The sequence below is a fragment of the Tachysurus fulvidraco genome, chromosome 2 (genome assembly GCF_022655615.1).
Source record: "Tachysurus fulvidraco isolate hzauxx_2018 chromosome 2, HZAU_PFXX_2.0, whole genome shotgun sequence".
NCBI classification, from domain to species: domain Eukaryota; kingdom Metazoa; phylum Chordata; class Actinopteri; order Siluriformes; family Bagridae; genus Tachysurus; species Tachysurus fulvidraco.
Genome location: NC_062519.1, coordinates 36325334 through 36353212, shown reverse-complemented (window position 1 = coordinate 36353212; position 27879 = coordinate 36325334). Strand labels below are relative to the sequence as shown.

At 36.2% G+C, this 27879-nt stretch overlaps 4 protein-coding genes across 10 annotated transcripts; 3 read left to right on the top strand and 1 right to left on the bottom strand.

Moving 5' to 3' along the window:
* Positions 1 to 648: 648 nt before the first annotated feature.
* On the top strand, positions 649 to 7344 carry si:dkey-93h22.7 (low affinity immunoglobulin gamma Fc region receptor III-A). 5 transcript variants are annotated; one of them, XM_047810137.1, is made up of 10 exons: positions 659 to 849; positions 928 to 954; positions 1036 to 1341; positions 1821 to 2099; positions 2871 to 3143; positions 5142 to 5243; positions 5855 to 5879; positions 6329 to 6437; positions 6516 to 6593; positions 6825 to 7344. In XM_047810137.1, exons 1-10 carry the CDS (start codon positions 813 to 815, stop codon positions 6861 to 6863), a joined length of 1275 nt encoding a protein of 424 aa, XP_047666093.1. In that variant the 5' UTR covers positions 659 to 812; the 3' UTR covers positions 6864 to 7344. The 5 variants fall into 5 exon arrangements, 2 of the variants coding, with proteins under 2 accessions (XP_047666094.1, XP_047666093.1); XM_047810138.1 differs by lacking the exon at positions 1036 to 1341 and having other exon boundaries at positions 649 to 849; XR_007139951.1 differs by lacking the exons at positions 6516 to 6593; positions 6825 to 7344 and adding an exon at positions 3699 to 4013 and having other exon boundaries at positions 663 to 849; positions 6329 to 6344.
* Positions 7345 to 8837: 1493 nt separating this feature from the next.
* Positions 8838 to 14335, top strand: syngr2b (synaptogyrin 2b). The gene is made up of 4 exons (XM_027163088.2): positions 8838 to 9141; positions 11255 to 11492; positions 11961 to 12097; positions 12844 to 14335. The coding sequence occupies exons 1-4, from the start codon at positions 9034 to 9036 to the stop codon at positions 13075 to 13077; spliced, it is 717 nt and encodes a 238-aa protein (XP_027018889.1). The 5' UTR covers positions 8838 to 9033; the 3' UTR covers positions 13078 to 14335.
* A 91-nt stretch (positions 14336 to 14426) lies between these two features.
* Positions 14427 to 17587, bottom strand: tk1 (thymidine kinase 1, soluble). The gene is made up of 7 exons (XM_027163098.2): positions 17402 to 17587; positions 17121 to 17152; positions 16179 to 16292; positions 15955 to 16048; positions 15379 to 15468; positions 14965 to 15084; positions 14427 to 14814 (listed from the first exon to the last, which is right to left on the bottom strand). Exons 1-7 carry the CDS (start codon positions 17465 to 17467, stop codon positions 14635 to 14637), a joined length of 696 nt encoding a protein of 231 aa, XP_027018899.1. The 5' UTR covers positions 17468 to 17587; the 3' UTR covers positions 14427 to 14634.
* Positions 17588 to 19330: 1743 nt separating this feature from the next.
* On the top strand, positions 19331 to 27611 carry afmid (arylformamidase). 3 transcript variants are annotated; one of them, XM_027164056.2, is made up of 11 exons: positions 19331 to 19443; positions 21252 to 21342; positions 22399 to 22503; positions 22748 to 22796; positions 23393 to 23478; positions 24011 to 24083; positions 24189 to 24286; positions 25462 to 25540; positions 25708 to 25843; positions 26805 to 26909; positions 27020 to 27611. In XM_027164056.2, exons 1-11 carry the CDS (start codon positions 19414 to 19416, stop codon positions 27047 to 27049), a joined length of 882 nt encoding a protein of 293 aa, XP_027019857.2. In that variant the 5' UTR covers positions 19331 to 19413; the 3' UTR covers positions 27050 to 27611. The 3 variants fall into 3 exon arrangements, with proteins under 3 accessions (XP_027019857.2, XP_027019867.2, XP_027019874.2); XM_027164066.2 differs by having other exon boundaries at positions 19345 to 19443; positions 21008 to 21342; XM_027164073.2 differs by lacking the exon at positions 19331 to 19443 and having other exon boundaries at positions 19599 to 21342; positions 22399 to 22513.
* The last annotated feature ends 268 nt before the right edge of the window (positions 27612 to 27879 follow it).

Here is a 27879-nt window from a genome sequence, read left to right as displayed (position 1 = left end):
ACTTATAACAGTAAGTAGCAGATGATTTGATTTTAGCATTTATACAAAACAAGGTCAAACACTTGTAACAGATTTCTTCAATACCCTTCTTCCTGTTTGTTATTCAAAAACGTTTCTTACACATTCATGGCCTACTTTCTGGGTATATATTTTTTTGCCATTTGTGCATCCTTTTGTCCATCTGTCTATCAACACACCTGTCCAATTGAGATTTGTGATCCTCGTTAGCACAATATCTCTAATATTGTCTGGTTAAATGTTTGTAGGATTTATATGGAATCATCGATGTAGCCTCCAGATGAACCGATTAGATTTTGGAATTGAGCCAAACAAAGTTAAAGTCACTGCAAGGTCTTTTTTTTTTTTGTACAGTTTTAATTTGAGGGGGGCACTGTGGCTTTGTGGGTAGCACGTTCGCCTCACACCTCCAGGGTTGGGGGTTCGCATCTCCATCCAAACTGTGGGCATCAAGTTCTACTTGTTGAAGATATCAGCATTGTTCTAGCTGTTGTCTGGAGAGTACAAACAGAAAAATCACTTATAATGTGCAATACAGCTAAGACCTTCAAATTGGTAAACGTTCCTATCAGCCCAGTGCACATGGTGAAGTAGGGAAAGACTTGATAGGGTGTGTCCCCATTATCAATCTCTTGCCAGTATGGGGAGTGCCCTTCATAGTGTACATGCATAAGTGTGTGTGCGTGACTGCCTGAAAGACTAAAGTTTGTCATTTCTGCATATAATCTAATGACATGTCTCATACATGTTGGCCTGATTCTTAGGAAATAAGCATTGATACATCCTACTGGAAAATGAACCAAAGGACTTTCTTTCTGCTGGTTATCATGGGTAAAAAACTCCTTCTTTTAATGGCAATTATTAAATATATCATATATTTTGTTATGAAGTATTTTTTTTCTTCTTTAGGCTTTTGTGCCATGTGGCAGAAGGCGGGTAAGTGACCATGATATCTAACATCAACTCAGTCTATTGAGTTAGTGCACTGTTTTGTAATCGTGTTATTTCCTGTTTCAGATGCTCAGATTATTTTAGGTAAACCTGAACTCAGTGGTCCCTTGATAAGTGTTACTAAAGCTATTGTGGAATTTTTCTGCAAACTGGACAATATCCAAACAAACGAGACTATTCTCTATGAGTTGTTTCATGAAGCTAATTTAAATAAGCCTATGGCCGAGTACAGCGCTCACAGCAAACAGGAAGCAAGATTTGTTATTGTAGTAGCTCCTGCTCATGATGGAAGGTTAATGTGCAATGCCAGCGTGCAAAACAACTCAAATATCAGTCCTACCTTCAGCAACTGGACAGACTTCCAAGTATTGGGTAAGTTAAAAAATGAGGATGAAATATAGCAGACGTCGGCTGTGAAAAAAAAACAAACCTAGGAGTTAAATAGATTTACATTACAAAGCTGAATGGGAATGAATGTGTACAATTTATTAAGAAAAAAGGTACATATACCCATTTAATGCTGTGTATATCGATATGTTCTAAGCATTTTTATATTACATAGGCAATCTCTAAATACTGTATTTTTAAATCGATTAGAAAAACATGCCTCTCAAAAGCTATGTAAAAGCAACATCATTCATTTTATCCATAAGCTCAAGTTTAGAAAATATGTTAAATACTAAAACATATAGAAATAAGTTAAATAATTGTGCAAATTAGCATTTATAGTCTTTTGAACTTTCTTGTAATTTAATTGGATTAATTTACACTTTCATAGTTTATCACAAGCTGAAGAACTACAAGAGGCCATGATTCATCAGTGAACTTTGCTCTTTTTTGTTGTGTTTCAGTGCCTGTAAATGGTACACACATCATATCAAGCCCCTCAAGTTCAGAAGATTTTTGGGAAAAAGACAATCTGACTTTAAAGTGTAATATAGCTAGCGGAACTTATGTATCATATGAATGGTTCCTGAATGACAGTCTGATCCACAATGACAGCAATGTACTGCATATCTCAAGCCTTTCCAATAAGCACAACGGAAAATACGTCTGTGTTGCTAAAAACTACCTTAATGAGACATTTTATTACAGCAGCACATCTAAAGAAAGGAATGTTCATGTTAAAGGTAGGGTGTTAGCAGTTTTTGGATTAATCTGTGTAATTTTCCTTTGCTAATTGAAAGATGATTACTGCTTACACTTCTACCCTGAAAAACTTGCATATTAATTTTTATTTACAGTAGGCAAGAGATTTTCTATGGCATCTTTATTCATTTTTTTCAATGAAATTCTAGTTTGACTTTTTTAGTTTTCACTTGAGCTAATTGTTTCCATTATGCACAATCTTGTTTGACTACCTATTGATACTAGCGCAGTGAGCTTTAGCCCTTTTCATCTCTGTGTGAAGTCAGTGATGCAGCAGCACTTTCGTCTGTCCAGCTTTTATCATTATCTCTTCATCTGTACAGTCTGTTCAAACAGATCAGCTTCAGAAACACTAACTTTTATGTTCTGAGTGAGTCAAAGCCATCACTCTTGTCATTTCACAGAATCCTAACTATGGCCAAACTTCAAAACAGTCTCTGCTTTAACTGTAAATCCATTGACTATTATCCTTTTTGTGCTTTGTCTTCACAGTATCATTGAATACAATCAATGTGACACCAGTGTGGCGGAATCTACAAAACAAAAAATATCAGAAATCAAACCGAGCAAAAACAAATCACCGATATTTCAATATAAACATATCTAATATATTTCAGGGTGGAAGTGTCCTTAAATCAATTAATCAGTTTGTCTTTCTTTAACATACTGTTATGATGATGATGATAGAATTCTAAAATAATTTTTTCCTGTCTCTTTTTTTAACACCTTTCCTCCACTTTACTCCAACTCAGAGCACCTGTCAAAGCCTGAAATCTCAATTGAGGTCATCAAGAATACAGATGGAAATATTAGCGCTCGTGTAAAATGCCATGTGACAAAAGGTTCACCCCCCATAAACTTTATCCTTTTCAAAAACAATCACATTGTTCATGCAGTCACCAGTCCACACATGGATGCCTTATTTACACTGCCTATTGCACTGGACCAAGACATGGGCACAGTGTATTGCCAAGCAAACAACAGGAAATATCCAATGCACAGCAGAGAGCTGAACCTTAAAGTGGGTATGTAATTTAAATCAAATACAGTTATATTTCTTTCTTAAAATACAGTTCTCAAGACAGTACATAGTAGATAAAGTATAAAGTGTACACACCTTTAGTAAAATGGTAGGTTTTTGTGGGGGAAAAATTGAAATCAATCTAAACCATATCAGATCATATTCTACTTATAATGTCATACATCAACCAAAAAAGATCAAAGAAAAATAAATACAAATGTTTTAGAGGGGAAACTTAACCATAAACTGTATGCCAAAGTATGCCACTCTTTAATAATACTTTGTTAAAGCACATTTGCTTTGATAGACCTATGTATTTTTAGTTTTCTTTACCATTTAAGTTTAGAATTTTTCGCTTCTTTACTTTTTCTTTATTGAGAGTTTATATGAAGTTATGTTTTATTTAACTTTTTTTTTGTCTTTAATGTTTAAAATTTTTCCAGTCAAATTTACATCTTGAGGGCACAGTAAAAAACAAACAAACAAACAAACAAAAAAAGCAATGATCTGTCCATTCTGATGGTCTAACCAAGACCCGCTTGCTCTATCACGCTAACAGATTCAGTAGGGGGCACTGTGACAATGAGACTGCAAAAAGCTGTAGGGAAGGACTTTGAAGTGTTGGGTGTATGGCTGTATTGCCTTGTGGAGAGAGGAACGCTTATCCAGTATGACTGGTTCATCAATAACACAAAACTGGAGAGAAAAGGGTAATTTTACAGCACATTCTACTCAGACAACTCAGGCCTGTAGTCAGGCTGAGTCAGGCTGTACCTAAACAGTGTTAGTGCTGGGTTCTACCGCTGCGAGGCGTTTAACTCATTTGACAACACTACAAGAGTGAGAAGTACAAAGACTCTGATTAGTCATGAAGGTAACAGAACATTTACTGTCATTTTCTCTGTAAACTTTACTGTAGTCCCTACTTGTTTACCCATTAACACAAAAATAAGTTAAAACTGAGTAGAGTCAAACTAGCAGAACTAAATGCAAAGCTGAAAATTTTGTCATGGACCATTTGGCTCTGGTGTAGGACTACACTATACAACCAAAAGTATGTGCACTTCTGACCATCTACACCCATATGTGCTTGATGAACCTCCAACTTCCACATCATGGTTAGTAAGTATAAGCCAGTCCTGCTTTGGCCGTTATAATCACAATTACTCAGCATTTTAATTGTGGTTTAACTGTGGTTGCTGTCAGGTCTCTGTGCAGGACACTCCAGTTTTCAACCTTGGCAAACTATAGTTGTGTCCCAGATGGTGTAGTAAACACTATGCAGTTAAAATATGTATATTGTCTCAAATGGAACACAATTGTTTTTCTGATGACCAGAAGAATAAGTCGTTTCCCAGTCAATGGCAAATGACGTCAAATACATGTAATGCAACACAACCAGCTTTAGTGTAGAAATAATGAGAAATAAATCACACAACATGGGATAATTTAAAATACAACTGTATGGCTGAGTTGTCCACCAGAATGGTGTTGGCCATCTTGAAAATCTTTCTCATACAGCATCAGCGCCTGGTATCCCCGTCCCTCTTCCACTAAACGCCTGGTATCCCTGTCCCTCTTCCACTAAGTAAGCAAAGCTATAACCACTGAGTCCATGAAATGTCCAATATTCCATAAAAAAGTTTTTTCAGATAAGTGCATGAATTTTCAGGGTGAACACACTAATCATAATGTTTCTACAAAATGGCCTAGAATTGCCCATAAGTATGAATATGGAGGAATTTTCAGGCCCCTTAGTTCCATTAAAAAAGAACTCAATGCTTGCGTATACAAAGACATATACATAAATGTGAGGAAAAACTACATATGGCTGTGATGGTCACGTGCCTATGTACCTTATGAACATTTGTGCCCATTTGGACAAAAATAGAAAGCCTGTGAGGTCAAGAAAAAGGATAACCCTCATTTTAGATTCAGTTAAAGTAGAATTGTGTCATCAGTAATTGGAGGTTTAATCTTTCCCACTCTTTTCCCATTTTAGTGTTTAACGTAATACCAACCAAAGTGGCAGCCATCGTTTTTACCTGTTTCTCACTGCTGATTTGTGCCGTGTTAGCTTGCTGTATTTTTGGAGTTGTGTTACGTGAGTAAAGCATTTTATTCCTTTTTACTATTGCTTAAAGAAACATTGTATTTTTTCACACACATTATTTTTTCACTTAATATCTATTTACCACATCTGTGAAATATGTCAGATTATGTGAAATAATGTACTCAAGACGTTTCCATTTACTGAGAAATAAACTTGAAGCTCTAAGGATAGTTTGAGAAAGTCTTATCAAAGCTTTTCTCATGGAGTTTTATCCAACTCTGAAGCAATACAATAAAAAAGTCATTCCTGTTACTAACAATTTCCATCATGTTTTGAGATATTTGCGTGATGTGCAATCAGACCATCAGAAATTTGTCCTGTTGAAAAAAATTGGTTAATTTTCATATTTACATTTAGAACTCAGTTCCAAAATATTTTTAATGAAAGCTTTCTATAAGATTGTGTTTAACGGCTTCCATAACAATTGCCAATAAAGAATATTACATTTCATGTAATCAGATGTGCTGTTTGTTTTCCTCAGTAAAGGGAAGGGAAACATGTTGAAATGGTGTATGGGGTTGATTAGGTTGAATAGCAGTGGAGTATTCCTTTCATAAGTACATTATGTTGTTGTAATGTTTGCTTTTTATCATCTTTTTCAGGAAAAAAGCGAGCCAGGACATATATGTAAGTTAAGGGTATTTTAAAACTCCTAACAGGATGAAAATACTGCACAGCGACTCTAACCAATACTGCGTTTAATACCTTACTATGATGAGAATAGGTTTTTTGTGGGTTTAGTAAAAATTATTTGGCTTTGAACAGCATGCAAGTTTGACTGTTTTAGTTGTTGCTATAGAAACAAAATTATTTTAGAGCACATTAATATAAACCTGTTCATTTCAGACCATATAATTGTCAGACATGTTGACTAATCAGAATCAAGACTTCAACAGTCCTGAGTTACAAACTGAGTTATTTCATGGATCCACATCATCAATACATATATTATCTGTATTTTTAACCCATGCTTATGTACATTTGCTATCACATATTCCCCTTCACCCCATTTATGTAAATACCCATCTGAGCTGTGACGTTGGTTAAGCAAACTTCTAACAACGCATTTCTTTTAGGTTTACACTTAAAGACTTCACAGACATGCATAGCATAGTGGATGATGATCATGATGATGATAAAAAGATGATTGAGGAGAACATATATGAAGAGAAAAATGATGCACTGGTAAGGACCAATTTTGTTTATGTTTCTATTAGTAAAAGTTATGGTGTCACCCACTTTGTTATTTATATGTTTTTATAGGATACAGGGGCATCTATTGACGATATATTTAATACGCTGGAAGTTTTACAAGCCTCCATGATGAAAGACTCTGATGAGGTACACAAGTGAATCACACAAAGACTCTTCTGTTTTCTTATGAAGAAGCATTCAGCATTTATAAGACTTGCATAAACACACATACATTTCCAGAATTACAGAAAAGCAGGATTGTTCAAACTACACAACTTCTGTCCCTTCCACTATTGTCTGCAAATTCAATTCTAATATCAGTCCTACTCTCAGTGAGTTTTATCTGAAACAGGCTTGTTATTTTCGCTTGTGTTGCAGAGTGAAGAGGAAGACACCAACTTGCATTACAGTTTCTGAATATTTTTTACTATTAATATAACTTACTATTAATGTAGTTACTGCATAATATACGCAGCATATATAGTTTGGTGCTAAAGTCTGGGGCCGCATTTAAAATTTGGGATCTGGATTTTTTTATTTAACTGGAAATAAACACAGCCCTACAATTCTGAAATTTCTTACACATAAAATGGAAATATGCAAAGTCTTAACTATTCAAGTTGATGTGCAATTTCTACGACACTATTTACATTTTAAGCAAATTTGTTATATTGACCATGTTAACTCTTCTCAGCCCGAGAGGACCAGCCTGAGAAAGGCTATAGTCTTGGTAATGTTACTTTCTACTCTCGTTATTTCAAATAATGTTGTGAGTTTGCTCAAAAATAAGAAAAATACAAGCTTGTATACAATTTGTGCTTAAGAAAGCCTTACAGTTTGTTTCTTTTGTTTGTTGTTATAATCACATTGTCATTTAATAAAATCTTTTTTACACTTGTCTGTGGCCATGTATGAGTTTGTCTCATGTGTGTGAGTTTTTATGAGTTTTTATATCTTGGCAGGCAAACCATGTTTGTTGTTTATAGGAAAACTGCATCTATAATTTAAAAAAATAAAAACCAAGAAAACTTTTGTTATGGTTCGTTAACAGAACAACCTTTGTCAGTGGATGTTGTCAAATCTGTCTGCCAAATGTTGTAAATGTAAGCTACAATGATAACCATTGAAATATTTATATATATGTATGTGCTATGTATATTTACATATACTTGCTTGCTATTTGTTTTATTACAGTATTCAAGCTTTGAAGGCGTGGTTATTGAGTTTGAATTTGACAACACTCTGTTGTTTTAGCAGGAGTCGGCTATTTGTCTCGATTCTTTCAGGATAACATTAATCAGAATCAGAAACAGAATCAGAATCAGGTTTATTGACCAAGTGTGTTGAAACACACAAGGAATTTGGTTCCAGCTGTTTGTGACTCTCAAAAGTACAGATATAAATAACACTATATATACTATATACTATACGTTTAGTATTACACAAAGTATTAAATATGAATACAGACTATATGACTGATCAGTTACGTACATGAAGTGTGAGAGTGCATGGTAATGCAGATAACAGTATTGTGCAATATGCAGCAGCAGTAGTGTGTGCAACATATAATGATGATCATTATACTGTACTGCTACTACTACTACTATGATGTGATTACTGACAATTCTGATAATGCAGTACTTATAGATATAAAGCAGGGAATATAATTGTGAGTTGGTAACCGGGGTGATTGATTAACTGGGGAAGGAACTGTTCCTGTGTCTGGCAGTTTTGGTAAACAAAGTTCTGTAGAAGGGAGAAGCTGAAAGAGGTTGTGTCCAGTGTGTGAAGAGTCAGTAGTGAAGTTTCGTTCTTGTGTCATACAAGTCCTGGGGAGTGGGCAGTGGGGCACCAATTATATAACAGCCGACTCCCATATAAGATACGTATTTTACTTAAACTTTACAACACTGGCACTTTAAATTCATCAAATAAATTTAACGCAAACCTCCTTTATACATCTCACCTGTTCTTTGGTGTGATTCCAATCAGTGATTTAATGGGCATGTGGTAGCCTAGGGGTTAAGGTGTTGAGCTACCATTCAGAAGGTTGTGAGTTCAATCCCAGTGCCACCAAGCTGCTGCTGTTGGGCCCCTGAGCAAGGCTCTTAACCCTCAGTTGTATAAAAGTGAGATGATATAAGGGTGTCTGCTAAAATGCTGGAAATGGTTGCTGAGATGTGTATTGTAAATTAAACCAAATAAAACTTTAATTTCTTTCTCCAAACAACGCATTAACGATGTAAGACGTGAATTGCATGCCTGCATCATTATTTATTCGAAAACCCACAATATCAATCACAATTTAATGCAAATTTTAAACAAAATAGCAAGGAACCGTTTGGCAGCCAAAAGAGTCGGCTCTTATTAGTGAGCTGAACTATATGATCTGACTCAGTGAAAAGATCCGGAATTCCCATCACTACCTCGGATACAAGTTACGAGGTTGCGTATTGTCGTAACGTGTCGTAAAGGGGGGGTTCTGTTAGCAATTTCATTTACAGGAAACAGCGAGAAGAGCGCAGAAAAATCAGCAACGTCGATTGTTTGAGTGAATCAGGAGTCTTTTCAACCGTGTAAATTAAACATGGAGTCGCGCGAGACAACAGCATACGGAGCCTCTTTAGCTGGCGGATCTTTCGATTTTGTCAAATTTATCAAACAACCACTAACTATCTTACGGATTCTCAACTGGGTAAGTGACAACAATCAATGACTTTGACATAATGGAGTAGTTTGGACGAGTTATTTTGCTGGGATTTTAGCTGGTTTCTTTAAAGTTGGTGATCACTTCCTGTAACCTATTTGTTTAGAAGTTAGTTTCTGTTCTGAGAGTCGATTCATTAGCTTAGCATATCGATGCGACCTGCGCAACTAGAATAACTAGCGTATGTTTTCGTAGCTTCTCTGAGATATTAGAAGTTAAACTTCTTGACGACAGACGAAGTGTACTTGATCTAAACCGTATGGTTTGTGTGTAAGATACATAGGGGGTGATTAAAAAGAGGCGTCGTCGTCGTCAGTGTTTGCTATGTGACACTAACGTTCAACTATTTGTACAACTTTTTTCCCCTTCAGAGAGGAACAGAGACAGAGAACTGTACCATTTGGTTTCAGGTCAAATGACATGTCTGACATCTTCAAGAGACCACAAAAAGCTGCTCAGCCTTTCCTTCTTTGACTTTGACGAAGGAAAGACAGGAAAACTAATTTGCTTATTCGAGTCATGTGAACTGTGTCACTGTCACAATTCTTCATAGACCTTACACGCTACCAATGCACGTTTTCACATGTACACATAATATAATCAGCTTATAACAAAATCGGCTGACAGGTAGAATGTGAGTTGCTTGTATTTGTATAAAGTAATAACATCATATAAATCTTCTGAGAGAGGACACAGTGTGCCTGACCTGTCCACACAGTGAAAACATGGACAGCTGGAGGGGTAACATGAGAGTTGTTGTGATCATGACTGCCAAAAGTCCCCAACACTCTCTAGCACACTTTCCTTAGTCTGTACTGTGAATCTAGTTACTGGGAAAAAAAAAATTCTGACGTCGGTTTTGTGGTGAAAATTTACACAGGAAGCTTGTATACCGGTACAGGAAGTACCCAGAAAGACCATTTGCTGCCTTATTATTGTTCTCTTTGTTCGAATGCCATCTCCCTAATGTACACATTAATTTTTCATCACATTTTTTAAGCTTCTGTTTCATTCTTAATTTACTTTTCACAAGAAAATTGTAAATGATTTGTTGTTCTAAGTGTATCTTTAAAACAAAAATCATGAACGCAAAACAACACGCAATAGTATTTGTAGGATATATGTGTGGCATCTGGGAAAACCTGTTGAATGTCACTCCAGCTTTGTGCAGGAAAATAGCCAAAAATGTAAAAATGAAGCATAGAAATTAAAGTTTTGGATAGTTTAGAAGTCAAAATGAATATAAGCCGAATTAATTCAGTTTGTAATTAGATACCAGATTATCATCATCAAAACACAAACAGCATTTACACATGCTATAAAATTAACAGCTGACACAGCTTGAAATGGTTTCAATACAGATGTAAGTGCGGACAGAGATTCGTTGTGTGATGAGACAACAATCAGGCTTGTATTATAATGCTGTTAGTGATTTTAACTCAGGAAATAAGACAGAAACTGATGCTGAGCTAGATCACAGCAAGAGCTCCAAAACTTTCCATTCTAAACCTGTAAATCTTAAAATTTTGCAGAAATGTTGTTTTTCTATGAGATTTTCTCCCTTTGTTACATTTCAGTGTATGCAGACTTTAGTAGTAGCCTGTAGTTGTCAGAACTGTATATGGTAGAAAATGTCAACGTTTGACCAAAGGGATAAGGGTTTCCCAAGCCTTCACACATACGCTAAGCTTATAGACAGTGACAAACTAGTTTACTTTCATCATACTTGTTGATTGTTGCTGGCTGCTTTATTGTTTTTTTTTAAATCTCTTATCTTCTGAATATATCATGAGTATTTTGCTTAGTTGAGATGATTGTTTGCAGAGTTAGCAAAACAAGAGAAATAGTGCTACATACAGTACAACATTAGGAATGCTCTGTTTCTCTCTTTCAGTCCAAACTTACTATTTTTAAATCCAAATTTGAAATTGTTTGGTTTGATCTATTTTAAATGTTACATTTTTATCATTTTTGCATTAAACCTTTATACTTAAAGTTGATAAATCTAAAGGAAAGCATTTGGTTCCCTTTAAATTGGAAATTCTTTTTGGTTTGTCTTTGAAATTTCACTTCCCTTTTTTCTAATCCTGGTAAATTCTAGGTGTTTGCCATTGTGGTTTTCGCCACCATTGTAGCAGAGGGATATGTAAATGATAAAGAATCATCACAGGTGGTCTGCATATTCAACCAAAACGATGGGGCCTGCAATTATGGAGCGGGTATTGGGGTCATCGCCTTTCTCGCAACATCTGCCTTCATCTTTGCTGATGCGTATCTACCCCTGATGAGCAGCGCACAAGAGAGGAAGCGTCTTGTGATGGCTGACATGGCGTTCTCAGGTACAAAAATAAAAAAAAGAGCATAACGGTTCATGTTACAAAATCATAATGAACAAAATCTTGAAAAACAGTCAACACCACTCATCCATAACTCCCACCTGAATAAGATGTTAGATTTTTTTTTTATTAATAGTTTGGGGAAATCAGACCGAAAAGCTGGAGACTTTTGTTGTGTTAAAAAAGGCTCACAATATAAATATTACACTTTTGACGTAAGGATGGTTCTAAAAATGGTGCCATGACCCGGATTTAGGAGCAGGAATCTTCTAACAAGGAACTTTAAGACTCAAAATGTTGAGGGTTTCACTTTCTTGGGTCACACACCAATAAATAATGCCATTACTAGTAATTGTGGTGAAAGACTGGATATAATGCTTTGTCCAGTTCTGCCCATAGAAATATGCGTGTGTCGATTTATAATGTTAATAGAGTTTATTATTTCTTTCTCTCTCCTTGTGCTTGAATCAGGGCTCTGGACATTTCTGTGGTTTGTGTGTTTTTGCCTCTTGGCAAATCAGTGGACAAACACCATTGACAAAAAAGCCATCCCTGTTGATGCAGCTCAAGCCATCATTGTCTTTTCCTTCTTCTCCTTCATTACATGGGTAAGTCTTTCCTTCAATACGTCTGCAGCAACATACACCAGACAACACATTTTGTGAACATGAGCATTTTTTTTAACTAGATCACTTATGCAGGCACTGAAAATGCAGGTAGCCTTCATGATGTAGAATTATGGGAGCACAGTTGATTGTGTAGTTTCTTTCTTGTGGTGAACCTGAATAAAAGTCTGATCCAGATTGATCATTTTCACATCCAGTGTATATGCACAGCCTTACAGAAATTTCTTAACAGCGTGGCACAAGTGTTCAAATAGGCCGTTCTTGGTCATGTTTAGCAATGGAAAAGTACCAGATCTCATTTGACTCCTGTGATGACTTGGTGTCATTTTTAAAGTAAAATTGTATAAGCCAAATTATACCATAAAATCCACTTGGCTAGAGAGAAGTGCTGTCTGTAAATTAGTATAAACACAGGTTTATACTAATTACTTTCATACTCACCATTATCAAATACAAATAAAATAATGGGAGAAACTGTTCTAATTTCTAAATGTGTTGAAGTTTGTTTGGAGAAGTTTAACTCTTTACAAAGTTAAGTGTCTGGTGTCAGCATTTTGTAAGACTCATTTTAGAACTTGCCTGTGATTAAAGTAAAAAAAATAGTCTGCTGATCTTTTGGAGACTGAGATTGATTGTCATCTTCAAAATCCTGACAGTCTTATGCTTGTTTAAAAGGAAAATACAACACAGAATGACCTTTATCAATAAATTGGTTATTTCTCTGACAGGGTGTGGTGACCTATTTGGCCCTGATGAGATTTCGCCAAGGCGTTGGAGAGATGAAGCACGGCTTTGCTGAAAGTGCTCCAGAGCACAACTCCCCTTACCAGTCATCAACAATCCCTCACGATCCCTCACCATACGGGGATACTACTTACCCTTCAGACCTCTACCAGCAGCCCCCCTTCGTGGGTAATCCCGAGCCGGCTGGCAACAGTACCTACCAGCCACCAACCTACTGATTGAAACAAGGGCCCTTCTTGAGAAAAAGCAAAAAGGGATGATTAAATGGCCTGATCATATGACATGCAGCATGGAAGGAGCCTGTAAGAGTAGCCAATGAGAGCTCTTGTGTATTGATAGGCTCAGTCATTCCTTGAAATTGACTGGTTCTCCCAGTCACCATGAAGTTATTCTTTGTGCTTGCTTTCAGTGATGTACAGCCTTTCTGTGTTTTGAAATTGTTTGTATGTTTGTGTTGCCCAGAGCTGATTATCATTGATTTGACAAATGGTGCCTTAATATAATGCAAGTCATTGTGAAACTGCTAAAGACAGTCTGTTACTGTGCTTAAGCTTAGACTGTTCTGTCATGTATACATGTTGACCTTTATTGCAGGAGTGCCACATTTTCACACTGTAATTTGCACAATGACCCTGAACAATATGGCTCATAGAGTTAAATAGCCAACTTGCACTTATGTGCTTTCCAGTGAAACAATGCTTAGTCAGCTGACCAGGTCAGGTATCATAATTCCTTAAGAATTCACATCTTGATGCACTGCTTGCTGCCAAAATACAGCCATATTATAGGATTAGTTTTTGTCCTATGACTTGTGGAAGACTACTGATAATTTTTAGACATGAAATGCACCATTTTCAACTGTAAGTGCCTTGAGTGCACACTGCATTTACAGATCATTTGATTTTACTTATCCACATGATTTAACAACCTGATCCTCAACATATTGTCCAACCTGGAAAACTTTCTCCATATATAACAACTCACATTAAAGGATTTAAACTGGTGCATAAATAAAAGCCAAATTTATTGTGCCAAAGTTACAGGTTTCAATCTTATTTTTCTTAGCATTTGTTACAGCAAACATACAGCACCATTCTTCTGACTGCTGACCTGAGTTTTTTTTTTTTAAACATGCTTTTCAATCTGTTAGATTTTGTTCTTCTGGGATTGTAGTGTACACATTAAGAAACTTAATTATATAACCCTAAATTCACTTCACTTTAGCATGAGTCTTATGATTTGCACTACTTGATTTGATGAATTTCTTTCTGGGATGTGGGTTAATTATTAAAATCACTGGCCATATTTTGTTAATCAGATTATCTGTAACCTTTTTAATTTTTAAACACTGGTTTAAGTTATTCAAAATGTTTTCTTATATGGGATGTCCTTTTGTTTGGATTTGAAGCACAAACCTGCAGTTTAAGCAAAATTTGTACCAGGGAACAAAAAAATAAAGTTTTATTGCGATTACGATCTGCTGTGCCTTCTTTAGATCATTAGAAGTATATAAAGCTTGTCCTGGATTAATTGGTCATTATGGCTTATCAGCAATCACAACTGGAAAAAAAATTTAGTGTCACATTCAGTGACATTTTATTAAAAAACACAGACATTTTTAAAACACAGTCCTTCTATAGCACTCTGAGCACTATAGATCGATCACTCAATCCTGTATCTTGTAAACTGAGCACTCGTTGCTCATGAGTATTATGGCTGTTATAGCAACCATTTCATTACTTAAATTAGTTAATAGACTAGTGCACATAATGTGTTCATAGATGAAGAGAAGCATAAAGCTTGCGTGAAGCACTGTAGTCCACCTGCTTCCCCTTCAGAATGTGAGGAGGTGTCTCATCCCTCTGGGGGTCGTAGTTCTCTTTATTCTCCATCAGGCCTCCATAACATGCCCTGCACACTGCTTGGTATTTATCAGCTCCTCCAATTACCTCCACCTGAAAACATCCAAAATCAATATGAATTAAGTCTAGTCCAGTTAGGATGAAAGTAATCATTTGGTTTTGTTGTAAAAGATGGTGCCATGATTTGTTCCAAGATTATACAAATTATCAATAACAAATCATGTAATCCAGTCAGTGTCTCACCTCTTGCTCTGCTCCAAGTCTCTTGGTGTAAGATGCCTCTTTAAAGCACTGCATACAGACTGCATTTAGCTTCACCACACTCTCAGCTAAAGGGATCAGGTTTAGTATGTTGCCAAAGGGCTATGAAGGAAAACCAGGGAGGAAAAAAAAATTTAAATATTAATATAATTACTCGTCTTCCTTTAGCACTTCACAGTCTAAAAGAAAAAATTTAATACTCTTAGAAGTTCAACGTCAAATAACTGTGTATGGCCCCAATTACATGCCTTCATTTATAAGCATAGCAGTAAAGTCAACAGATAAGATGAGTGAATATAAGTGACAGTCGTGGCACACTTAGTTTTAGGTTCATCCTCTTTGTACCAGATCAACCACACTGATCCTACTGGAAGAAGAAAGACCATAAAACCTCACCTTCCTCTGAAAGGTGCCATCAAGTGCTGCGACAATGACAGTCTTCCCCATGTTTGCCATGGCCTCACAGAATTCAACAGTGTCTGGAAACTAGATCAAAATGAAGAGAATAAATCTGGTGTACAATAGACCTGAGGAGTTTGCAGATATACTTGTTTATACTTTCAAGACTAAGGCTACTTTTTTATTTATTCATTTATAATTTTTTAGTTCATCATCATGATGTTAAATTCCCATCAGAGAGCGACTGTACAAAGCCATTATCATCATTAGGATCATTGCCTGTTTTTATCCACTGTTGATCATAGGTTTGTTGCAAGGTGAGATATTTTAAATGACACTGGCTTTTATAGAAATCAGTCACACCCATTCCCTGACTTTCTGTGTGAAATACATAATCATAGGCAATCGAGTCAAATCCTTAAGCCATTTTGTGGGGATTACAACATTTAATGCAATTTGCAAAGGAATAATAAATGCCTTAATGAAATTTGATTGGCAAATCTTGACCTCAGTAACTGTTCTTGAATCAGTTTATTTGCACCCACATTATTCATGCAAGGAGTTAATACTTACAAACTGGCCTTCATCAATGCCAATGACGGAGGCCTGTAGGGCACAATTCCAGACATCTTGCAGACAGGTAGCTGGCACGGCTTCCATTGTATTTCTGTCAGAACAGACCATTAAACTTTACTTACAGCCTAGTATTATGCGTTATGATATTATATTGAAAAAAATCATTACAATCTCATATGCATTATTAGAAATACATAGAGATGCATTCATAAAACTCTTACTTGTCATGTGTGGCCATGCCCATGTTAGAGTAACGAATGTCTTTGGCATACTTGATCACTAGGCAGCTGTACTGGGCGATCTGAAAGCGCCGAACTCTCCTCATTAGCTCAGTACTATGAAAGTTAGAAAAAAAAAAAGAATGAAGTCAGATTGTATATAACAGCTACAGTGAAGTATAGGAGTCAGTTTTAAAGGCTGACTTTTCATTATGGGCCTGGATGAACAGCTGCTCCATTTTGGGGGTTTTTTTTTTTTTTTTTAAAAAGTTAATAGTTATAATTATTAACCTTATTGTCCAGTGTTTAATCCAATAGCAAGTTACAGACCTGAGTCATTCAGATTCAGCTTTATTGGCAACATACTATGTATGTATGTATGTATGTATGTATGTATGTATGTATCTATAATATTCACAAACACACACACTCCATCTCTCTATCTATCTATAATATTCACAAACACAAACACTCAGTGTGTGTGTGTGTGTGTGTATAAAAATCTTGTTTACACCAGATTTTTTTTTAACAAATTAAAGTATGAATACGTCTTAAAACTGTGTCGACCTTTTTATAATTTATAAACATGTCATATTTTATATGTTTGTAAACACGGTAGAAAAACAAAAAGTTACGTGTCGACGGAAAGGTCAGAAATACAAACAAACAGTAGATAAAATATTTTTAACCATGTAATATTATATATATATAACGTTGATAAATCTATAGTGAGGAGTCTGAGAAACCTGTGTAAAAGTTAAAGTATGAGGTGATGTGTGAGGGTTTGCGCGCTTCTTCCTGGCGCTTCTTTTGTTGTCATTTCCTCCTCAAACAGCCGCTCAGATAGTCGGCTAGCTAAAAGTCAGCTTTCACAAATACAAATTTCACAAATACACATTGCAAAGCAGATAAAAAAAATAGTGATAATGAAAAAAAGCCCTTCACCTTTTTCCTGAGAACATTGGTCCGAAAATGACCTGAAACAAACAAAATGACTTGTTAGCTTGTGCTAGCTGAGGTAAAGAAAATCCTATGATGTTAAATACAACACAACAATGTAACATGTAACACCTAAATGCCAGGAAAAGAGCATTCCAGACGGAAACGACCCTAAAAACGTACACAGCGCTATTTGTTTAGTGGTTTAAGTAGCGTTTATTTTAACTAGCTGGTTAAGTTAGTTGATTCAGCTTCATACATAAAAACCCATAACATTAAATATTCACCTGAATCTGACCCCGTATTTTTCTTGGAGAATTTGGCAGAATCTTCGGTACGTTTAAACAGTCCATTTTGCGCTAAACACAATCAAATAAACCCAGCTGTGACCCACAGAAACCCGGTTCCCTTGTAAACTGATTCGAAATCACCCGCCAGTTTCTCAGGTTAAATGACGTGACGTGTAAGAAGGAAGGGCCACGTGACAGTCCGCCTCCTAAAAGCTCTGTATGTGAAAAAAAAAATCTCCTTTAAGACACGTGCTGCGTCCCAATTCGACTATTCGTCCTAATATAGTGTCCGAGATTAGAGTTTGTCACAAATCTTAGTATGTTGAAATGAGTTTCTCAAAGGTACCCTGGTGGAATAGTGGTAGATTTATGAAGTGTGAATCCATACAATGGCCACAAGTTGCTCAAGGGGGTTACCGTTAGGTTTTGTAATGGTTTCCTTTGCAGCATTTTTAGAGAGGTGCAAATGAAATGGTGGAAAAATATATCAGACAAATAAATAAATCAATGTAACGGTGAATTTAATTGAATATTCTGCATCCCGTTCCGCATACTTATACTATGCATGAAATATCTGCACTCTTTTTGTAAAGAAAAAATACAGATGTTTTAAATTATAGTAATATTTATGTTCCAAAGTCGGTTTTTAAGAACTTGATCAGTGATCAGGACAAAGCTTGGCTTGAACCCCACTGAACACATTTAGGATGCATTTAAGGTTGAACTCACACACCACTCCACTGCCACACTCCCTCCACTGGCTTCATGTCTAGCTGCATGCTTTAGATTTTTACATTTTACAGCATTTAGCAGACGCCCTTATCCAGAGCGACTTACATTTTTATCTCATTTTTATACAACTGAGCAATTGAGGGTTAAGGGCCTTGCTCAGGGGCCCAGCAGTGGCAGCTTGGTGGACGTAGGAATGGAACTCACAACCTTCTGATTGGTAGCCCAACATCTTAACCACTAGGCTACCACATCCCACAAATCACTATTCCTTATTGCGTACAAAGCCAATATGGACCAGCACCCTCTGACCTTAAAGCTCTTATTACTCCTTGCACTGCACCACGCTTCTGTAGAAAGAGGACTTCTGTAAAGTTGGAAAGTTGTATTTTTTTTATTATTAACTATGAAAGGGTCAGAAAAACTTGTTTCGCTGTCATAAAATGTTATAACACCATAACAGACATAGTATAGGAGTGGGTTGATACAAAGCCTGGCAGGTACATGGGGAATACACCCTGGATGGGTTACCAGTACATTGCAGGACACCATGCATTTCACACCTCAATGCAATTTAGTCTAGAAAATCACCCAACTCATGTTTTTTGTTTGTTTGCCCCCCCCCTTTTTTTGGGGGGGGGGGGGTGCGCACTACTTACTAAGTCCTTAGCTCTGTCTTCTTTTACTGTATGTAACACCATGGTCCTGGAGAAACATTGTCTCATTTCACTGTGTACTGCAACAGCTATATATGGTTGACATGACAATAAAAGCTTCTTGACTTGACTTGAGAAGCAGAGCTTAGGCTTGTATACAGCTATTTTAAACCCCTTTTTGGCATGAACACACATCTGCACACCATGAATGTAAATATGTACCTATGATAATTGTGCAAATAATTGTGGTATGATTTTCCACTCGTTTATCTGTTTTTCTCCTTCACTGTTGTCAAATGTTGAATATATTATTATTTACAGATTTATGCTTCAAATAATGTTCAGTTTTAAACTATAAACTTTAGTACCGAAGTTTACAATGATGAATTATTTGTTGTAGAATAATCTGGGCCTTCTCAAAGGTTGTGGCAATTTATACCAATGATTCTGTTTGGCTTAATTTTTGTTTTTGATTTAGGGAGTTGAAGTTCAAGGAATGTTTGTTCACTCTGTGTGAAGCCACGCCTTTTCTGCCCTGGACTTTGCCTTTTTTCTTGTTAGAGAGGTTTGAAGGTCTACTGATAGTTAAGGCTGTAAAATAGGCTGCATGTAAACCCTTCAACAATGTCTCACTGGAAACAAATGAATAACAATGTAAGTATTCATTGCATTGTTTTGATGCTTTGTTTGTTTTTATAATGGTGTTTGCACTTGTTTAAAACAACTTCAATACGAGATAACGAGAAAACTTAATAGTGCATGGACTCTTAGAACTTCAATAAATGTCTATAATCCATTATACAATTTAAATTCTACTAATTCATTTTGATCCAATGTTTGATTATTTTTTATTTTAAGCATATGATAAAATAATATGTTTGTCATTCTGTATGTCATTCTGTCATTCTGTATGTCATCATAGGGTGTGATTATAAATATACAGTCTGACAAATGTTGTATTGAAGAGCAGCTTGTTGTCCTCTAAGACCACATGTAGTTGGCATCTCCTCTTTAGTATAGCAGAGTCCAACTGGAGTTGGGAAATGTCTAGATGCCTCAGGATGCTCACAGAATCTGCCTTGTCTCAGTGGAGGTCCAAAATCTTCATTATATCTATCCTTGGTCCTAAATTAATTCCTAGGATCCTAAATCCTTCTAATTGAAAGTGTTATTATGAGTTTACAGTTTTTCATTGTTTCATTGACCAGGACAAGAAGCCCATGTTAAATTCTTATAAAATACAGGGATACAGGCCTTGCATACCTTAGAGATAGGGTGAGGAGCTCGGTCACTCGGGAGGAGCTCAGAGTAGAGCTGCTGTTCCTCCACATAGAGAGGAGTCAACTGAGGTGGCTCTGGCATCTGTTTCAGATGCCTCCTGGACGCCTCCCTGGGGAGGTGTTCCGGGCATGTCCAACCGGGAGGAGGCCCCGGGGAAGACCTAGGACATGCTGGAGGGACTATGTCTCTCGGCTGGCCTGGGAACGCCTCTGTATTCCCCCGGAAGAGCTGGAGGAAGTGTCTGGGGAGAGGGAAGTCTGGGCATCCCTGCTTAGTCTGCTGCCCCCGCGACCCGGCCCCGGATAAGCGGTAGAAGATTTATGGATGAATGGATGAATGTACAGCTCTCTCTATTGCCTTAATATAAAAAGCAACAGCCACTATTTTAAAGCTTTACTTTCTTTCTTTATATATATTTTTTTACACAAAGGACAGAACTGTAGCAGTAATTCTTGACAAGAATTATAATAACTCCAGCAATAAAACTAGTGCAACGGGCAGAAACTGTGGTACAGTATTAAATACTATTAAAACATTATACTACTTTTATTTCTTTTTATTATTTTTTTACAAATCAAACTTGTACATCTTATATCAGTAATAACACTACAATAATAGCAGCCCTGAATATATAGACTCTGACTCAAGACTCTTGACTCAAGCTTTTGTTTTCTTTCCTGGTGTTCTAGAAGCAGTGTTCATATTATTAAATGTCATCTTGAATACATTGCACAGATTATCAATGTTACATAATACCACCAGCATGCACTTGATCATGTCCTGATCAGAGTTTGTGGGTGCAGTGGTGTCTGTATAAGGGCATCAAGTTTATTTAGAGAATTTGGGGCGGGGATAAGACGTGTGTCGTGGAGTTAGGACTGATACGATTGGTCAATTTCAGTCAGCACCATGACTCAGTTCTTTATCTTATTTATAGAAAAAACGTCTCAAACACGTCCGCTGTTCTGCACGCTTGTATCGGACATCGTTTTGTAACACGTGCTATAAGCATGTTCAATTTGGTACATCAGAATGAATATGACGTGGGCGTGGTCTCTGAAGTTCAACCCTGCCATTGGCTAATCCTAGCGCAGGAGGCGTGGTTTACAGCAATGGCCGCAGGAACAAAACAACCCCTAAGGTTTCAATGGCTGACAGCAAGCTGCGGTGCTGTTTGACAGGAGTTGGAGAAACAGTATTCACCCAGTCAGTGGTCCCACAGGATGTCGGCAGATGACGTGATTAAAGCCCACGAGGCTGCGCTGAAATCAGGTTGGTGGATCATTTTGTATAGGATGAAGACCAGTCTCCTTACACTGATTTTAGGCTTTGTGCCTTCAGACAGATGCCTGTTCAACGAATATTACTCATTCGCTATTAACATTCATGTTAATTTTGTTGTAATCTAAGCAAAAAATGGGAAAACTCCTCTGATATGGCAACCAGCCAAAAATCCTGATCAATCTGGTCTTGGACCAAAATTGGGGTTTTCCAACCAGTAACGTCATTGTCCACATTTCCTTGCAAAATCATTAATATATTTGATTTATTTATTCACAAATGTTTCTTGATTTTCTACATATGAAAATGACAGAACCACCATTTCAGCAACAGGAAATTTCTTTGCAATTTATGTGAATCTGAGTTTATTTTAGTTTATTTAGACCCACAAGTGAACATGTTAGATCCACAACAAAGTCTGTTGTGGCTATAAATTGTAACCTTACATTATTTGTTGATGATGATTTATCCATGTTAAAAATATGTAATGCTATAAATCATCCAGGTTTCGTAATCTAATTCAATTGATGTCTCTGTCTCATTTAAAATACAGGAGATGCTACAAGTTAAGTAGGGGGCAACTGCATGGCCATGAAAGAGATCTTAAGAAACTTAACTCGTGGCCATAATATATTAATTTGTGTCTAGGAGAAACTGAACTTGGGGAAACAAGAAGCTTACCTTGTGGGCTCAATATATTAATTCATGGTAACACCTTATAAAAAAATAATCACCATGTTACCTCAGCAGCTCCATTGCAATCAAATACAATAAAGAGATAAAACACTGTGCATACATCACAGTTTTTAAATGCACACCGGTGATCTGATCTCTGTGTGAACAATGGAGTCAAGAGACGACAACGAAGCTTCGATTAAATTTAAAATGTCAGCATGTGACCGGTTTTCCCAGGTCATAACAAGATTTAGTAATGGCTTTAGTGATATATACATTTGCTATAAATTTTAATGTTATTGCACAAGTTTGTAGTTACAAAAACCTGTAGGACCGCTGAGAGTGTTACTGTGTATGTGGGTGTGTGATTAGGTACAGAGAAGGCTCGAGCTGTTGCACAGAACATTCTGGATATTCCTTATGGAGAGGGAGACGAAGAGAAGCTGGATGTGTACATGCCTCTTAGTTCTTCCCCAGGTAAGTCAAGGTAAATAGAGACATAGTGGTACCTTTGGTTGTCTGATCCCTAAAGCATCGGATTGCTCAAGGCTCAATGATGATGCCTGAACGGGAAATTTAACAGCAGAATTGCAATATGTTCATCCTTATCTTTATGTCTTAAGTGCTAAATGTTATATATCAAAGCTGAATTCCATTGTACATGTATACTGTGTAACTTTCTTAATTGGATCACCAGCTTCATAGCTTTTTCATATTTCAGATGTTCCTCTAGTTATCTACCTCCATGGTGGTTATTGGCAGTTCCTGAGGTATGAGGTTCAAATAATCACATTAATATTTTATCCTTTTTTTTTCTCAAAAGATGAACCGAGATAGTAACATATGGAAAATTGTTCATGGCAATATCAGTCTGACCTCCATGGAATAGACAAAGACTTTTTTTGTCAGGATCATAATTTTTGGCTTCCTTTATAAATTAAACATAATATGTTGAAGTTAGCTATTGGCTAGTAGTAGATATAGTGATAAGGGCAAAGCTCCTCATTCAAAAGGTTTAAATATCTAGCTGCATATAGTGGTTTGAAGATTACATCTGTATTGTTTTTTTTTCTGTTTTTTTTATTAATGTCAAATCTAAATGTTTAAATTATTATATGATGAGATATAAGATTCTGATTGTTTAAAAGTTTGTAAAAGGCATCTGTTGATTTAGAAAGTTCCTGTAATTGAATATGGACTTTTAATGTACAGTGTGTTCATTTATTTTCTCTTGGATTTGATATAATACAGTAAAAGAATAAGAATACATTGTCATTCAAGGAAGATAAAACATCAGACCTTAAGCAAATATTGCTTATAATTCTGAAATGTCTCTTATATAAGAGAACATTGTTTCATCTTACAGCAAGGAGGAGTCCGGTTTCATGGCTGTACCGTTGACCCAGAAGGGTGTAGTGGTGGTCGCTGTCGATTACAGCATTGCCCCGAAAGGTACCAGTGGCTTGTGAAGCTTAAAGCTGAATGATGTGATTTCCACTTTTTGGAAAGTGGCAATAGGATCATAAATGTTGTGTTCACACACTTTGTTGATAAAAGTATGTATGAAAGAACCTGGCTTCATTTCCTTTTTTCTTTTAGTGTTATTTTGACACCATAACATGTATTATTCAGTTAATTAGCAAGATATTTTCCTGGTGTAAAAATGTACAACACACATACTTAGAATGGTTGCCGAAATACGGAAATGAATATGAACAAAACAGCAAGTGCTAGCAATTTGCTGAATTTAGAAAAACGAACAAAACCTTTAATTCAGTACGGAAACTGTCCTGTTCTTCATTGTCTTACACTGGTTTCAAAATTATTTCCCAGTTGTAATTATGACTTTAAGGGTCATTCCTATGCAACTTCCAGTGGGAAACTCCAGTAGCATGTGCAAGCAGAATAAATTTTCCATGAGAGCCCAATTGTTATCTTGCTATCTTGTTAGGTTTTGTAATTCTCTCATCCGTTATCCTCACAGGTAATATGGATCTGATGGTATCTCAGGTACGCAGGAGTTTGGTGGCTGTCATTCAGCAGTATTCACACATCAGGTTAGTGCTCCTGCCTTTCTGGTCATGGCTTGTAATATTGCTCTGCTATTACTGTGTATACTTGCTGGCTTCTCATTTAATGCATTGCTCTCGGTCTCTCAACAGTGGGCTTTACCTGTGTGGTCATTCTGCAGGTGCACACCTAGCGGCCATGGTTCTCTCTACTGATTGGTCAGAGTACAGTGTATCTCCTCAAATCAAAGGTGTGTTTGGAGACTTGAGAAATGATGATGGTTGTGATGGATTATAACCAGGTCTCCTAAAAAATGTACCTAAATTAAGTTTGACTCAAATTTACAAATAATCCATGAAAGGACCAACTGTCAGCGATGCAGGGATAAAAGAGACCCAAATGCAGGATAGCATAAAAATAAACTGATTTAATAAATAAAACACACAAAACAGGGACACAAGACTTGACTAGAGACGAAAACAAGGACGAGGATTCCACGTCGCTATAGGCACGGCTAAATACACAAGACAATTAACACATGAGGAACAGGTATGCAGAGGTGGGGAGGAAGAGACAAGGGTGGGGCAGACACGTGAACACCGAACATAAACAAATGCACATGGCCAAAGTCCAAAATATTTAGCAGTGCAAGCAAACAATTCAAGCAACTCTATGCATTGTGACTTACTTTCAAAACACAATGATTGATTACACAACGGTGTATCAGAAATTTACCCAAGCATTCAAGACATACCACACTCGTTATTTTCAATAAATGAGTAAATAAATGAATATGTAGAATTGGTAAATGAGTAAACCGTTTCAAAATGAGAAAATAGGGGCAGCACAATGGTAGAAAAGGTAGCGTGGGTTGACAATAACATTGCATTTAGCTTGATGGCATTTTGCAGATGCCCTTATCCAGAGCGACTTGCATTACAAATTCATTTTATACACCTGCGCAATTGAGTGCACTGGCATCCCGTTCATCCTGTGCACCTGCCATGCAGGAATACATACTGTACATTCCCTGTCCAAACTGGCCAGAATATTTCATTACTGATGATGAATAAAAACACCTGTTAATAACTAGTGGAACTACATACTCAAGAATAAGCAACCTGTTCTATCAACTGTTAATATTTATTCAGCACATACACAGTACAAGGATTTTTTTTTTAAACAGTAATATGTCTACAGGAGCAAGGGGAATGAATGTATAGAATATACAGTATTTATATGAATATGGATCAGTGACAGAACAATATGACTTATGAATAATGTGCAATTTTAGTAAATAAGTAAATATAAGTAAGTAAGTAATGTGCAATTTTAGTAAATAAGAAAGCTTCCCTTTTTTATTTTTAATATTTATTTTTATATCAAGCTGTATGTAATTTCATGGATTCTCTGTGTCTATTTCAGGAGCGTTTCTTGTTAGTGGCATTTACGACCTGCTGCCCATTATGTCCACATATGTGAACAAGCCACTGAAGATGACTGAGTATGAAAATTCATATGCTTTGTCATAGCTTTGCACATGCTACATTGTCATTATCAGTATTCATTATTCAAACATGTCTTGATAAATAAAATTCTGACTGATGAATTAGAGTAATACACCGTTATCTCGAGATTCACGTCTCTTCACATTTATTTATCTCGTTTTAGGGAGGTGGCTTTTAGGAACAGCCCCATTCGGTTAGTGTCTCAGCTCAAAAAGTCCTCATCGGACTGCGACATTGTTGTTGCTGTGGCACAAAACGACTCCCCTGAGTTCCGGAAGCAGTCAGAAGATTACTTCAAGGTAAGACAGTTTAAGATGGACCATGCTGTTATAGGAAAACAAAAAAAAGTGATTCTTATTCTACAGCATGAAAGGAAGTTCATACAAAAAGCTTAATCGAAATAATAGTTATAGTTGTTCTTAATCAGACTTTGTCAAAAAGAAAAACATTTGTTATCTGTCCTTGAATTATAGAAAGAATAAAATATTAAATAATAAATAGAACAAGTGCATTAATGTAATGTTTCAGCATTACTCACAAGATCAGCTGTTCATATAAATAAGAATTGAGAATTTAACAGTGTAATGGTATTAGAAACATTTGATAAACAATGGCCACAAATTTGGGAAGTCAAGTCAATAAGCTTTTATTGTCATTTCAACCATATACTGTAAATCTGGTGCAGTACAGGGTGAAATGAAGAACCCTGGTGCGACATAAAACGCAGGCACACACAACACAGAACTAAGCACACTGCACAGTACATAAATTGAATGTGTGCAAACATCGAAGCCAGAATACAGTGCAAGACAGAAAATGCAATACAATAGTGTTCATAGTGCAGTATCAAACAGTTATTTGTGAATGGGGCGTATCAATAATTTTTTTGCCATAGGCCGTAGTGGTGGACACATCTCCTCTGATGCTGCATAGATTTTGACCTGTTTTATAGCGGATTTACAATTTAGGACTTGCGAATTAATATTCGTGGCATAGGTTTGTGTTAGCGAGTCACTCGGTGTTGTTAAGGAGCTAACAGAGACAGAAGAGAGAAAATTGTCCATTTTTACTGCTTAGTTCCTACACTGCAGTGTCATTCAAATGTAAATGTATTGTTTATTACTTAAAAATATTTCAAAATAGTATCAGGCAAAATCCATCTTCATAGTTAAAAAAAAATACTATTTGTAATATTCATTTCTGATTCAAATAAATAAATGAAAAGAAAAGTAAAACCCACGCATCTGTACCTTCTTATAGTCTTTGCAAGCAGCCGAACTTAAGGTTACTTTTGAAGACATACGTGACACAGATCATTTCAACATCATTGAGCAGCTTGTGGATGAAAATTACTACCTTACACAGGTAACCGCTTCACTGATCATATTACTGAAATTCCTGAATGAATTGTGCTGTTGTATGTATTAGTGTGTTTATGTATTAATTAATTAATTAATTATTATTATTTTTTTTAGCTTATACTCAAGATGATGGGCAAAAGCTGAAGGAATTCCACCGTCTTCAAATCATCCATATTTCTTTCCCTGAGTTCTGTCTCTTTATGTATTTTCAAACAAGCAGTCACCTTCTTATAAATTATGTAATTGATTATAACTCCAGATCAATTGAATCTTATATCTTGTTTATTAGGGAGTAACAGAGCCTTTTTTGTCCTACTGTTTGTGGGCTAGTTTAATGTGCAATCTTCATGAATATTCAGGCTGTGATTAGTGTCAATATGAATTCATGCACTTGAAAAAGACCTTTTTAGATGCTGGTTAACTAAATCTTTATCTGATAATTAATACAGTCTGCTGCTGTGGGTTGTAGATTCACACAATTAATGTTGCACATTCATCAACCTGCATGAAGAAATGAATCACATTATGGTTAGAACTACTAGACATTCTAGCATGATTGTGCAAATCAGGTTATACCGAAGAGGAAGCAAGAGCTAACAAGAGCAAGCGCTAACAAGAGCAAGAGCTAACATTAACATATTTGGTCTGATAGTTGTCCTGAAAGTGTTACGTAAAAACATCTACTGTAATTAAAAATCAAAATGATTATTCTTGTTTTGCTTTTTTATTTTTATCTATCTGTATTCTATGTGGTAGAGATTTCATATTTCATTTACATCTTAAGCATCCTTTTCATTAACTGAATTCGGTTTACTTTTAATGAAAGTATGAATCTAATGCACACTGAGCTGGTTTGTCATCAATGGGTAACGTTTTAATCCTAACTGTTCGTTGCAAGAGTACAACATAATATTATACACATGATACTTCAAAATAGTGAGAAATCCTTATAAATGAAGCAAGTTAAACAAAAA

What these genes read in the sequence shown, in the direction of transcription:
- si:dkey-93h22.7 (XM_047810137.1), top strand. Translation starts at nt 813, where the DNA reads ATGAACCAAAGGACTTTCTTTCTGCTGGTTATCATGG. An exon ending in TGCCATGTGGCAGAAGGCGG is followed by an intron (nt 955 to 1,035) that starts GTAAGTGACCAT and finishes TTCCTGTTTCAG; the next exon opens with ATGCTCAGATTATTTTAGGT. An exon ending in TATTTTTGGAGTTGTGTTAC is followed by an intron (nt 5,244 to 5,854) that starts GTGAGTAAAGCA and finishes CATCTTTTTCAG; the next exon opens with GAAAAAAGCGAGCCAGGACA.
- syngr2b (XM_027163088.2), top strand. Translation starts at nt 9,034, where the DNA reads ATGGAGTCGCGCGAGACAACAGCATACGGAGCCTCTTTAGCTGGCGGA. An exon ending in GGCTGACATGGCGTTCTCAG is followed by an intron (nt 11,493 to 11,960) that starts GTACAAAAATAA and finishes TGCTTGAATCAG; the next exon opens with GGCTCTGGACATTTCTGTGG. An exon ending in TCTTCTCCTTCATTACATGG is followed by an intron (nt 12,098 to 12,843) that starts GTAAGTCTTTCC and finishes TTTCTCTGACAG; the next exon opens with GGTGTGGTGACCTATTTGGC.
- tk1 (XM_027163098.2), bottom strand. Translation starts at nt 17,467, where the DNA reads ATGGACTGTTTAAACGTACCGAAGATTCTGCCAAATTCTCCAAGAAAA. An exon ending in CCAATGTTCTCAGGAAAAAG is followed by an intron (nt 16,293 to 17,120) that starts GTGAAGGGCTTT and finishes TAACTTTCATAG; the next exon opens with TACTGAGCTAATGAGGAGAG. An exon ending in GGCATGGCCACACATGACAA is followed by an intron (nt 16,049 to 16,178) that starts GTAAGAGTTTTA and finishes CTGTTCTGACAG; the next exon opens with AAATACAATGGAAGCCGTGC.
- afmid (XM_027164056.2), top strand. Translation starts at nt 19,414, where the DNA reads ATGTCTCACTGGAAACAAATGAATAACAAT. An exon ending in GGTTATTGGCAGTTCCTGAG is followed by an intron (nt 22,797 to 23,392) that starts GTATGAGGTTCA and finishes TTCATCTTACAG; the next exon opens with CAAGGAGGAGTCCGGTTTCA. An exon ending in CAGCAGTATTCACACATCAG is followed by an intron (nt 24,084 to 24,188) that starts GTTAGTGCTCCT and finishes GTCTCTCAACAG; the next exon opens with TGGGCTTTACCTGTGTGGTC.